Source organism: Rhopilema esculentum, chromosome 21, assembly GCF_057945365.1.
Source record: "Rhopilema esculentum isolate cy_ngs chromosome 21, ASM5794536v1, whole genome shotgun sequence".
NCBI classification, from domain to species: Eukaryota; Metazoa; Cnidaria; class Scyphozoa; order Rhizostomeae; family Rhizostomatidae; genus Rhopilema; species Rhopilema esculentum.
In genome coordinates this window covers 6,969,113-6,983,454 of record NC_142835.1, presented here as the reverse complement: position 1 = coordinate 6,983,454, position 14,342 = coordinate 6,969,113, and the positions used below count along the sequence as shown (strand labels likewise).

The 14,342-nt window shown below is 38.9% G+C and overlaps 2 protein-coding genes across 2 annotated transcripts; one reads left to right on the top strand and one right to left on the bottom strand.

Annotated features, from left to right (window-relative positions):
- Window positions 1-1,787: 1,787 nt before the first annotated feature.
- LOC135695706 (uncharacterized) lies at window positions 1,788-7,387 on the bottom strand. The gene is made up of 2 exons (XM_089115043.1): window positions 5,914-7,387; window positions 1,788-5,440 (listed from the first exon to the last, which is right to left on the bottom strand). Exons 1-2 carry the CDS (start codon window positions 7,385-7,387, stop codon window positions 1,788-1,790), a joined length of 5,127 nt encoding a protein of 1,708 aa, XP_088971169.1.
- Window positions 7,388-9,165: 1,778 nt separating this feature from the next.
- On the top strand, window positions 9,166-13,850 carry LOC135684667 (uncharacterized). The gene is made up of 2 exons (XM_089115022.1): window positions 9,166-9,276; window positions 11,206-13,850. Exon 2 carries the CDS (start codon window positions 11,332-11,334, stop codon window positions 13,021-13,023), a length of 1,692 nt encoding a protein of 563 aa, XP_088971148.1. The 5' UTR covers window positions 9,166-9,276; window positions 11,206-11,331; the 3' UTR covers window positions 13,024-13,850.
- The last annotated feature ends 492 nt before the right edge of the window (window positions 13,851-14,342 follow it).

The window sequence follows — 14,342 nt, the reverse complement described above, 5'->3', positions numbered from 1 at the left end:
ATTATCATTAACTCTTTCCATTGCAGCAACTACGCCTCATAAATACAGTAGTCTTTTATGTCTTTCGAGTGCCTTCATTCTAACAATAAAACCGCTTAAAATCGCCATGACATAGCTCAAATCTAGGAATGATACTTGATAGAAGGCCAGAGAAACAGAAACAAAAATTTATTCATTCAGTTAATTCCTAGCCAAAACGTTTTTGCTTATATCTTCTCACCAACAACAACAACATAAAAGTTATTACTGTCCACATATATCTTGTCATCTATAAAAATATATTATAACTTATACTTGCTAAAATATCGAAGCCTTTTTGTTTTGTAAACAATATCTGAACATTACTGTTATGATAAAAAATATTTGCTTCCGTTAACACCTAAATACAGGTGTTAACGGAAGGCAGGGCCTTCTGCGAAGTGGAGGGGGGCCAGGGAGCCTTCCCCCTACTTCTTTTCAAAACAGTTGAGCTTTTACCAAAATTTTTCTTATGAGTGTTAAACTTTCTCTTGCCTCCCCCCCCCCCTTCCGAACCTGTGTCGAAGCCCATGGAATGGCACACTCAAGAAACTGTTAACAGACAACTGATTATGAAAACATAGCCCAAAATAATCGCACCATAATTCCAGCAAAGAAGGCACAAGCACGAGGTGACAAATTCATTTCGAAAAAAGTGGAAATACAGAATTTCGCTGCAGGAGACAGGAGACAAAGCTACGAACAAAAAGCATATTGCAAAACAGCCTGGTAAACATACCTGTTAAACGGTACACAAACCTGGCCAATCACCATTTCATCAGCAAGCCTTTGCCATAAACAGCTGCGAGAAAAGAACAGCGTGGAAAGAGCATTCTAAACAGGCACGATAAGCCCTACCAAAAGCAGTCAAATACACTCATCTGAGCAAAGGGACTAACACTTTCGTGGAAAAACACAATTCATAGATCTCTTACTTCTTCAGTATTCCCAAAAAGGCATCAAAAGCAGCACATAAATGCTTAATACAAGAATTAAGGTTAGATCGTTAGCACCCAAGTGAGAATATTACAATCCAGCTAGCATTAGAATCCCCTAGTGAACATAAATTCTATTACCTTCCCCGTGTAATTGACTCTGTTAGAGTTTCACTTGATCAGCATTTTCTGAAGGTTTCAATTTTGCAAAATAATGGCCAAATTTTCTTTTTGGTCCCCGTATACATTATAGGACAGTATGTCGGTATGCCATTCTAGCAGTTTTGCCAACTGATTGATTCAAGGGGTGGGGGGGGGGGCTGGGAGGGTAGGCTACCTTTATAGGTTTTGGGGTACGGTAACATGCCATTATTTAGGGGCGCCATTTTCTGAAAAGTACAGCAATTTCAGTATCAGTTTTTGAATTATGTGCGGAAGTACGGGTACCATGATAGGGGTGTTGTAAGCTTCCATTATTTCAGGATTTCACGATAAAGAGGGCAAGAATTGAATTTTGACGATTTTTTGATAACACAACAAAACAACTTCTTATATATAATACTTAGAGAATACGGTTACACTTTTCTTTCCTAAACTATGACTCTCTCGTCTACCCTCATGAAACCTCCATGACGAGTCCTTAGCACGATGCTCACTGTTGAGATATTCACACGTGGTTACTCTCAAATCTAATTAAAGGCATGATATAATTTCGGCGCACGGGGGTACGCTTCATAATTCTAACACACTCCCCCGGTTGAATACTTGTAATTCAACAAGATATAATTAATTTCAACAAAACAGAACAATAGCATTATAATGAATTTCCAATAATTAATAACAATCGTCTCTTCTTCTAATTTCTCCGATTATAGCAGCGTTTCTTTTTGCCTTTCTACTAGATACACTAATCTCTGCTTGGTCTTTGTCTGGTACAGTTTCTAACCTAGTACTATCAGTTTTATTTTCTAAACTACATTCACTAAGTTGAACTTCTAGCGGGATAAGATGTTTTAACGACCTGGTTAAAATAGATGTACCCTTCCTATTTGGGACCTTGACCTTGGCAGCACGGACATTCTTATCATTACCGATTATGAGGTCTTCTACCTTACAGATTTTCCAAAAATTACGCTTCGACTGCTCATCATATAAGACAACAATATCACCTACAGAGACTTGTGGCTTTACGTCTAACTTCCTAGAACTAACGATTTCACGCAAACTCGACAAATATTCCTCCTTCCAACGCCTTGAAAAATCATTAAGTATTTTTCGGTGATATTTTGCTCTCCGAGTTAAAGATTCTTGTGTACTTACAATTTCGAACAAACTGTCATTAGGATCATCTAAAATACGTCGACCATAAATAAGGTGTGACGGAGTTAACGCATATGATATACCATCGGTATCGTCGTACACATATGTGATAGGCCTTGAGTTGATTACCGATTCAACCTCTACCAAATTAGTACTAATTTCGTCGAATGTAAGTGAGGCTCTGCCTATTATTTTCCTAAGACAACGCTTGACGGACCTCACCATCCTTTCCCATACACCTCCCCAGAACGCGGCTCTTTGGGCGATAAACTGCCAAACAACGCCCTTCCCTGCAAGCTGAGCTCGTACAACCTTAGAAAGAAGAATTTTCTTAACTTCCTTCGAGGCTGCTTGAAATGTCTTAGCATTGTCAGATAGTATCCTTCTAGGCAAGCCTCTCCTGGCACTAAAACGTCTGAATGCCTTAAAAAACGTATCAACATCTAGGCTCTCCACTAATTCAAGATGTACTGCTCTGGTGGACAAGCATGTAAACAAGCAAATGTACATTTTTGACTGTTGCTTAGACTTATTTTGCGACACGTATAATGGCCCAGCAAAATCTAAGCCTATGTTTGAAAACGGTGGACCATCATCGACTCTATACTTAGGGAGATCTAAACACGGAATAGTACTGTACGGAAGGCCTTCAAGCCTTCTACAGAGGATACATGTTTTAAGTAAACGCTTAACGACCTCTCTCCCCCGGAGTATCCAATACCTACTCCTTAAAGCACATAATGTTTCTCTCACCCCATTGTGAAAGACCTTCTCGTGATACTCCTTTACGATTAAGGTAGAATACCAGTGTCTAGTAGGTAATAAAATTGGTTGTACAGTGTCCAACGATAATGAGGCATGTTTTAAACGCGATTTAGCTCTTACTATACCATCTTTATCTATAAATAGATTGAATTGGGACACAAGAGTAGGAGGCCTAACCTGTTTTCTGGCTGGAGCATGCTTAAGATACGATATTTCATCAACAAATATCTCCTCTTGAACGGAACGAATAACTAATTTTTCTGCCTCAATTATTTCTTCAACCGTAAGCTCATCCGTAGAATTTTCAAGTCCCTTGATTGATTTACGAATATTCGAAATGAATCTTAAGACATATGCAACTACTCTCAAAAGTCTAGCTTTATTACTGAATCGATTCATTTCTAGAACCTTTCCGACGTGTATATCATTATTCGACCCTTTGACTGCAAGCGTGTAGGTTACTTCTGGTGGATTTTTTACGACTTCACGATACGCTTCGTATTCTTCACTGCAATTGTTTACCATATTATCTGGCCATTCACTAGCGGGTAATTTTAAAAATTCTGGTCCCTCCCACCAAAGACGATTCTGGGCAAGGTCCTTCCCGCCCAACCCCCGGGAGGGTAAATCAGCCGGATTTTGGACTCCTGGACAATGACGCCATTGACTCTTATCAGTTAAACGATTTATTTGTTGTACCCTATTTCTTACGAATTGTTTCCACGGTTTATCGTTACAAATCCAGCACAAAACCGTGTACGAATCCACCCATAATGTTGTAGTGAAGGAGTTCATACCCAACTCCTCTGAAAGGACTTCCTTCACGTTACTAATGTGTTGAGCTAATAAATGAGCACCCATTAATTCCAGCCTTGGAATTGTTTGACGTGACAAGGGTGCTACCTTTGCCTTAGATGTTACAAAACGAGTTACCAGAGTACCGTCTTCATACTCTATCCTGATATAAATTACACAACCGTAAGCATGTTCGCTAGCATCAGAAAATCCATGTAATTCTATATTACTTATTTCTGTCTTGTTAAAATAGCACCTGGGAATACGAACTGAGGATAGGCTTTCTAGCTCCCTTAGGAAGGAATAAAACTGAAAACGTGCACCCCCCTGCAAACCTTCATCCCAGTTTATTCCTTCTAAACAAAGTGTTTGAAAGGCTACCTTCATTCGCACGATGAATGGACTAAGTGCACCTAATGGATCAAACAATTTTGCACATAACTTCAAAAGTGAACGTTTTGTTACAGGCAAACTTTTTCCGTAAGAAATAACATCATTAAACTGGAAATACAATTCGTCAGAATCATTGTCCCAATTTATGCCTAAAATCTTATTAGTAGTATGAATACCTACCATTGTGTTGGCAAACGAAGAATCTTCCTCTTGTAATTGAGTTTCATTCTGTTCTATTTCTTTGCCCATTGTCGTCTTGGATTTGGAATTACTCTCACATTCTAACTCAACTGTTAGTTGTTTTCGCAATTCTGCTGAGTTAGAATTAAATTTCCGCAAATTAAAAGCCCCTTCAGCCAATATTGTTTTAGACGTGCGAGCAATATCCAAGGCGCTGTCCGATGTTTTGGTACTGCACGATAAATCGTCCACAAACAAACGGCCTAAAACTTCTACAGTTTTTGGAAAACGTGCAAAGTACCCTTCCAAATGTTTCCTTATTGTAGCGCCAAGGATGCTTGGAGAAGGGCGTAACCCAAATGGAAGACGACAAAATCGAAACTGGATTACGGACGGTTTATCTGACTCAATGTCACTAAACCATAAAAAACGCAATTTATCACGATCACTTTCTCTAATTTCCACTTGTAAGAAGGCCTTTTCTATGTCTGCTGTAAGAGCATATGAATGACACCTAAATCGAAGTAATACATCCAACAAATAAGGAAGATAATTAGGCCCGTTCATGAGACGTTCATTTAGTGATAAATGATTTGATGATGATTTTGCACTACCATCGTAAACTATTCTAAGCTTAGTAGTCTCACGGTCTGCCCGAACTACTCCGTGATGTGGTAAAAATTCTACATCTTCCTTGTTTTCTAGCTCAGCTGGGACCCTTTCTATAATACCGTTGTTAAGCTGCTCTTGAAAGATTTCATTGTACTTGCGAAAAAGTTCTGGATCCCTTTTAAAACGTTCCTGTGAAGCAACCAAACGATTAAGGCATAACGTATATTTACTATCGAAAACAGGCTCAACGATGTCATGTCTCCAAGGCAGATTTACCTCATAACGCTCTCCGTTATTTTTAATGTTGCAAGACTCTTCGAATGACGGTTCATGTCTAACGACGGGTTTATCAATGCCGCACCCCCAAATTTCTTTAAACGATTCGATAATCTCCTCATTAGGAGAACTAAAATGATCATCACCTGCAATTACGAGATTTGTAATGCTATTTAAACTTCCGCTAGGGTTGGAGTCCCCTGGTGAAGTTATGGGTCCAGATAAAGCCACCCAAATTCACTGCTAACGGCTACCGGACCCGAATCCCCCTTGATAACTTCACCCTTCACAACACTATGATAATAATCGGCTCCAATTAATATCGATACACAATCACTGACGTTATTGAATGACTTATTGTCCGCAAGATATAACCCTTGTAAATGTGGATAACAATCAACGTTAATGGGAGATGCACATGGAGAGCAAATGGTAGGATGGCTTAAGGCTGTTATTTCTACAGGTTTATCTTGTGTTTCTAACTTGAACTTAACTAGGTCACACTTATGCTTCTGATAACTATTAGTCCCAAACGTATTGAGACTTAATACCTCTGTAGAAATAGGCGTTAACCCTAGCTTATCCTTCAACTCATTGGTAATGTAACTGCGCTGACTACCTAAGTCTAACAATATTCTAACTGGTACCTGGTTTCTAGGCTCCACATAAGCGTTCGTTCGTGCCATTTGCAGCAAAACGTTCGATTTAACATTTCCTTGTGTTGTGGCAGTCACTGTTCTTGTGTCATGGTTCTCAGGTATATCACTGTTTCTTCGGTCCTTTCTTGCTCCTTTTCCTCCATCGCAAATCGACTGGTGATGGGATCCTCCGCAATTTCTGCAGCTTCGTTTTCTGTCACAATTTCTCGCCAAGTGTCTCGTGCTTAAGCAAATGAAGCAACGTCCTGACTTGTACAATCGTTCCTTTCGAACTTTCAAGTCGGTGACAATTGTGCACTCAGCAGTGTAATGTTTTCCTTCACAAAACACGCATTGTATCGGATTTTGACCTTTGACATGAAAGGATGACGCAGTTCCTTGAAAAGGTGGCCTTGTTTTCTGCACAGGTGGTGTCCTTTGATCCTTGACATTTATATTTTCGCTCATTTCACGCGCATCAACTTCCTGTTTGATAACTTCCATCACTTCACGTATTGACCAAACGTCCTTTGACACTTGTCTTGCGATCTGCAAACTTATCTCAGCAGGTATTCTCGACATGATAATAGGAATGAGGAGACTCCCATAGTGCTCTGATGTGATTCCTAATGCCTCGAGACTTCTTACGTGAACGTTGATGCGATCATAGATGGTACGAAGTTGATTAGCCCTGTCTGTCGAACACGTTTGTAGTTTAAGTAATTCTTCCATGTGCGAACTAATTATTTTCTGCTTATTGCCAAACCTTTCTTGAAGCAACTTTACAGCCGATTCATAATTTGCCTCAGTGACTGGGAGCCCTTGAATGGCTCTAGCCGCTGGCCCTTCTAAAAGTGAGTTCAAATAGTTGAACTTGTCTATGTTCGCCAGATCCTCATTTTGATGTACTGTGCTCTCGAATGACTCCCAAAAACTTGTGAATTTGACGATATCTCCATTAAAACGCTGTAAGTTTAGCTTTGGCAATTTCGGCTTTGCTACGATGTTCCTGAAAGATCGGGAGGGGGAGCTAAAAGCGGGCAACGGCTCAGGCCTTTCGGCCCCTGACGTTGCGGGCTCTGTTTCTCCCTCTCCTTCCTCATCAGGCCTGGGATAAATTTCCTGCGAAATTTCAATGACGGTTGAAGGTTCTCTTTCTAAAATGCAACTCTTAATTTTACTAACGACGAATTTTATGCCAAGTTCGATTTCATTTGATTGTAAAATGTCAGCTTCCAATCCCTGTACGTCTATTTTTCCAACGATTTCATTATCCAACGTTTGCAACAACTCAGTTTTGCTTTCTAACAATTTTCCGATCACTTCGAGCCGTGCCTTGCGCTCTTTGTTCCATTCATTGCTCACAATGATGGCTTCTGCTTCCTTTTCGAGGCGTGTCACAACCGATCTGTGTGCTCCTCGTGTCGCTTTCAGTCTTTCGAATTCTTCGACCATATTAAACGAGATTCTTGCCCACACTGTTGGGCGCCATTGTGTTGTAAGCTTCCATTATTTCAGGATTTCACGATAAAGAGGGCAAGAATTGAATTTTGACGATTTTTTGATAACACAACAAAACAACTTCTTATATATAATACTTAGAGAATACGGTTACACTTTTCTTTCCTAAACTATGACTCTCTCGTCTACCCTCATGAAACCTCCATGACGAGTCCTTAGCACGATGCTCACTGTTGAGATATTCACACGTGGTTACTCTCAAATCTAATTAAAGGCATGATATAATTTCGGCGCACGGGGGTACGCTTCATAATTCTAACAAGGGGAATAGTGGAGAATTATTAGAAAGGAAATTTAGTTTTAACAAAATGAATGTCCAGTTAGAAATTTGTTAGAAAAAGTTAGAAAGTTTCATACGTTAGAAAAAAGGAAGTATGAAATATTTGTAATATTGAGATTTTTGGCCAAGGGACATCTAAAACTCGTGTGATGATTGTGTTGTGTTATTTCCTTCGCGGAGTTTTGGGTATAGTTTTCATCATGTATGCGGAATTATGGGTCACATTCTTTCAGACATTAGCGGAATTATGGGTCCAAATTTTGAGCCAAAATAGCACGTCCCCGTCCAAACCTAGACCTAATTAGCCCCCTCCCCCCCGAGCTGATCGGTATTGATTAGAATTCCTTCAAAATGATTTCGTAATGTTGTACAGTCAAACACTCTCTTAAGACTCTCTTAAGTCGGATATTCACTAACTTAGAAGCACTGGTTGCCCATTCTCTTTTCGTATGATCGGGAAATGGTTTCTGAAACGTGTTTTGTCACAATGGACAAATTTCCAGCAGTTCTTCATATTGAACATTATCTTATCAACGATTGACTATTTGAACACTGGTCTGTAGCTTTACTTTTCAGCTACCCTGAAAGATACGATATTAAGAAGGCATGTTAAGCAAGAATGAAATCAAATAGATTGACAAACCTGTGTAGGCAAGGTGGTGTTTTTGGTGGTTGGAACGTTAGAAATAATCATAATGGCTTTATTTGTCATCAGATTTTATTTATTTCATATTTAGATCTTAAAAACTAAACAGCAACCTTAAAAGGCCTGGGAGGCGGGCACGGCAAGGTGATCGAAAGATTGCTGATATAGTACAGTCCACACTAATTTCGACTTTCCTTCCATTCCCAAAGCTATTCAAGCCCATACCTACTAACTCCAAATTTCAGCAATCAACTTTATCAATGATTGACAACCTGAGCCCTGGTTATTAGCTTTTACTTTTCAGCTGCCCTGAAAGATTAGATATTAAGGAGATTTGTGAAGTGGTATCGAATAGATGGGCAAAATATCTGTAGAAGAATAGAGTATCATCATTGCCAAGTTGATTCATTCTCCAAATAAACAATATAATTGCTTTTTAGTCATGAAGCTTTTGCTATAACTAGGATAGTTAATAATTTATGAGAACAATTGGAGAGATGCGTCAAGATTGGGGATCTGGGAAACTTTGCTTTGACGCACGAGCACACTGGTGTATCTATTGGAAAAAACCCTACAATTAATATTTCATAAATTCTAAATACTGACCAGACTCAGAAATGTAAACGAAAGATAAGAAATTATGGGTTGTTTGTATTGAAGCTTCAATGAAAAGTGCATTAGGTAAATTCTATCGATTCAGGGTTTCCATTTCATTTAATCAGGATGAATATAAGTGTTTACTGTGTTTTGCTTCTGCATTAGAGAGAGTGCAATAAGGTATGTTATGAATGATACCACATGCTGCATCTTAAGCAAGGCATGCAGTAAGCTTGGGAATTTTATTTCTGCTGTATGAAGTTGATAGACCGTACACACATGTACTTCTTTAAATGAAACGTAAGTACGTTGAAATGTTAGTAAGTGGCAACTGAATTGCATTACTTAAATTCAAAATATGCTGGAAAAAGACAGTTCATAGTAACATTCTATGCTATAGAAATTGACAAGTTCAGCTGCTTCTTCCATGAATTAGTAATGCCAAGGGTTTTCTTATGTAGGAAGCCAAATTCTACACCTCCTGTCACAAAAATGTCACTCATGACACTAGAATCAATTCAGATTATTTTTGCTATTGTATATCTCTATCAGCTAGTAATGTAGGTTGCGTTGGTGTGCGTATTATCTAATTTTAGGAAAGTTTCATGGTCCGCATGACTGTACACAATTCTGAGTGCCAATTCTGAGTGCCCTTGGTTTTACTGGAAAATAAAAAACGAAAAAGCAAAGTGAACAAGCTAGCGTTATATTTTAGTCTCGAGCTTATAACAGGAGAACAAGATAAAAGAAGGACTAGAGGACTGTTTGGAATTAAGTTCCGGTTGATGAGGTCATAAGCTTGTCAAGAACTTAAACATGGAATATTATATATTGTACATGATTGTCATCGCTTGCCTCATCTCTCATCCTTGAATTCGAATTCACTTTAGTAGCGAGACAGCGGAATTCAGATCACCTCGTTATGCCTCACAGTATATGCCTCGTTATGATATCACAGAAATCGCGACGCTATGACACAAGTCCAATGATATAGAAGTGTCGCTTATATATCATTGCACAAGTCGGACAAAACTGCAATGAATACAATGGCGACCTACAATGCCTGCCAAAAGTCTTGGATCACTGACATCAATTTCCAAGGTCAAATCAATCACCACACTGTAGAACAATGTTGGTTAGGATTTTAGGAAGCATTTTTTGCGCTTCTTTTATGATATTTCTCTAAATCATCAACATTGTTTTAGGGGAAAGGGGGCGGAAGTAGCAATTTTTTTCATGAAAGGAAAGAAAGATATCAAATGTAGCGTAAATTGCTGGGTGTTCCAAGTACTTTTGGCAGGCATTGTATATCATCGACATTTGTGAATTCATCTGTAGCTCAAACAGGGTCCATTGTTAATCAACGAAAGGTTTTCATTTTCATTCTATACGTATCATTGTCTATTCTAATGAAGGCCAAGAGGATAAAAGAGCGGCCTCTATTGAACATGAATTTTGTGCTGGCTTGCCCCTCATGAGGGATTGGATTTTGCCGTAGAACAATATAATTCAATATGGCATCGCGAACTCCCAGATGGTCTACTTTCAATTTGCAGTGTCTAGAGAGTGCTTTTGTCGCTTTTTCTAAAATCTTTTTAGATAAGCACATGGAGGAATGAATATCAGGGGAAAATAGTGTTTGATTTTTTCATTTATGGTTCCATCTGCCATGACCGTTTCTAAGAGACTTCAGGTGCAAGGTCAATACACACACCTAATTCAATCTAGATTCATGCCACCAAATGGGTTTGTGCAATGCATATGGAGAGTCCTCGGAAAGTTTGATTCCTTGCATGACAAGATAATATTCAATCTTTATCGGATTTCTGAAGCAACTACACTTCACAAGCCCCAAAATTGGTCAAAAGTTAAGAACAAATTAAGAATAAGCTAAGACTAAGCTACTATAAAATGCAAATTTAAGCAACGTTTCATCTCAATAACGAATATTTCTGCCACGTGTGAGTGCTTTTTCGGTAAATTTTCATACTTGTAGGCAAAGGAAAGTTATCTCAGTCACTTTGTTTGCAAATGAGGGCTGAACCATGAACCATGAACCATGGAGCGAAAAAGCAAGCAATGGCACTGCATACCCTATTGAAGCTCACACCTTTGATTGAAATCAAGAAATTTCTAAAGAAAAGTAGAGGGCTTTGAAAGCCGAACAATAAATGCCAATTGACTGTATTGTCTTGGCGATAAATGAACATGATATGTTTCCTTTTCAAGGTAAATGAACACTACTAGATGATTTGGAAAGATAATCCAGCTCACATGGAGCAAGCTTAGAGACAGCGCCGCACTCCGTCGACACTTGACCGGAACTGTTTCAGAGCTAGGTGCGAGAGATTCAAAATGAACAAAATGAGAACTGAAAGCTTCGTGTTACTGTTATTCGTAATTGGAATTTCAGGAGTTGTCTGCTCCACGCTTCATTTAAACAAGACAAATTTCGAAAGGGATGAGGTCAGTGGTATTGACAGTATTGATATTGGGGCTTTTCTCAATGATACTGCTGGTGATATGCTAAAACTGTTGCTGGGAAAGTATCCAAAATTCATGGAGATTACAGCAAAAGTCGTCAACGCAACGACTTTCAATAATACTGAAAGTCTTGATGAAGAATACTTGTGCAGGCTGATCATTTCCCAGTTGATTGCGACTGAGGATTCATGCAGGAAGATTGCCGCACCACCTAAGTGGTGTGAAGACACTGCCTTGAACGTAACAGCGAAATCAATTAACGGATCTTCGCTTCAACAGTTGTGTAGCAATGTTAGCACCAATGCAACGACATCGACGACTTCCAGACCATTAACAACAACAGCAACCACAACAACACTACCAACAACAAAAATAGCAACAACAACTAAAATTACACCAACATTGATAAACATTACAGATTTTACCGGCATACCACCAATTCCTCCTATACCACCAATTCCAACAGAACCTGCGCCCCAACCTTTAGTTAAGGACTTAATAGAAACGGGCCCTGATGTCGTAAGCACGTACTTTTTTGCTGCAATACAAGTGATTGCCAGGACCACGGTTAATATTTTCGAAAAGCAGAAAGTTAATGCAGTGAAAACAAACGGCACTACAACAAACAACTTGACAACTATTGTCTATACAGTGTCACGCGTTGGGGCTGATAATAGAAAATATTCCATTCTGTCGGATTTCGGGAACAGTTTAAGTCTTGTTGGCATCATCCTTCTCCTGCTAGAATATGGTCTATGTAAGCAGAGGCTGTCTCTTTTTGAAAGAAATATTGTATCTCTGTGTTGCACACTATTTTTGTCTCATGGACTACAGTTACTGCTGACACATCTTAATGACGTCAGATACTTCTGTAAAGCAGGCGGAGTTTTTCTTCATTGGGCTCTGATGGCTAGTTTTATGTGGATGTTAACTATTTCCTATGACATTTTCAAAACTTTCAGAGGAATGCATCATGTTGGCAGCGACAGAAGCAGTAGACGGTTTAAGAAATACGTCATTTTCGTCGCTATGACTGCTACAACTATTGTTTTGCTTTGTGTTTTCCTAGGGATACCAAAAGAAGACTTTTCAGGCTACGGTTACCAGGGCAAGTGCTTTGTTGCAAAATTCTGGGCCAACCTATTTGCTTTTATTGTCCCTGTCGCTCTTGTATTATTGACAAACACCATGCTTATGATTTCAACACTTGTAAAACTTCGTTCAATGCAGAAGAGGAGCAAAAAGATGTTCACAACTGACAACAGCAAGAATGTTTCTTCAAGAAGAAAGGTTGTCATCAGCGTTCTTATGCTCAAGCTATCCATCCTGTTTGGTTTGGGCTGGCTTTTCGGATTTATGGCCAACGCAATCAGTTCAAATGTACTGATGTTCTTGTTCGTCGCAATTGTTTCACTGCAAGGTTTCTTAGTTTTTCTTTGTTTCGGTTGCCATAAAGAACTTTATGGTAAATTTTGTCAACAACGGCCGCCATATGAGGTCCATTTTCAATCAACAACGATATCACAACAAGGAATTGTAACTGAAACATCAATGACAAACTGACTCTTTTGTACTATCAGCAACCAGAATGCATACGGACCTTGCACGTCTTTTTGTTTAAAGTTCACTTGCATTACTATCCAACTTAGCTGCAAATAAAAGGACTTTTCTTACTACACTTATTTTTACTGTTTAAATGAGATTTTGCTTCTCAGTGGACTTTTTGTCTTTTTTTAGGGGATAGAAATCTTTTTATTCTGTGTTATTGCTATCTTTGCTCGTTTACTTACTTTTGAACATCTATAATTATTTGAGAATAAAGCTCTAAAACTCTCCCTGGGTACCCTTCGTGGGGCAAATCCCTATTTGCGCCAATACGCCATCCCAAGGCCGCCGAAAGTCAAGCCAATGTTCGGGCTCTTTGTTACCCCTTCAAACTCCAAATTTTCAATTGTTCTGTGCGATCAAGAATTGACAATTTGAGCCCTGGGTGCCAATGCCTCGGTGAAAGAGCCTGTCGAACATTGGTCTGGCGTAGGAGGAGAGCGGAAGAAAGAGGCTCTGGACAAAACATGACATAACATCGGTTTGGAGTAAAAATTCACATAACCTTTGATTGATCATCTATACTGAATCACTTCATCAAAATTTCAGATCTACAAACCCAACCGACCTCTTTGTCTTGTCTTACGTCAGACTTTAACCGAGGCTCTGGCACCAAGGGAAACTGGTTTATAGCTTTTGCGAGGTCGTGGAGAGTAAAATCAAGGTCAGCCGGGAAAAATGATACAAAAGGGAATTTTCTACCACTCAGTGCAGAATTTTCTCATATAAATTACTCAAAAGTGCCCAAAATCAACAATGGGGAAGAAGTTTTATTGAGACTTATATGATAGAAGAGGCCACATTCGATAATTCAATACTTGTCGCGCAACTAAGGGTATCTGTTCAGAAAAGAAAATATCTGCTTTTCTTTCAAAATTGGAAATTTACGCATGCAAAATCTCTCTTATTCTAGAACTGAAAAATAAATAAGAGGGCTAGTAAAAGAAAGTGGTTTTTCAGGAAGTTTTTCAATGCCCAAATACAAAATTCGTTCACCCACCACAAGCGATGGACATTTATCAATATTTGAGGGACATAAAGAGAATAAACAATCCAATTCTGATGATTGGTATAAATGAACGACTCACTTTCTTGAAACTGGTATAAATAAGGATATTGATTTCTCCATAATTGTTAAAAACTTTAAAACTACGGAATGGTTGGTTGGCTTGGTTGAGAATAAACAATTCAACGAATACCCATGGTATGCCCTAAACATAACCATGGTTGATGTTCATAAGATATTTTATAATCATAATAAAAGCAATTTTCAAGAT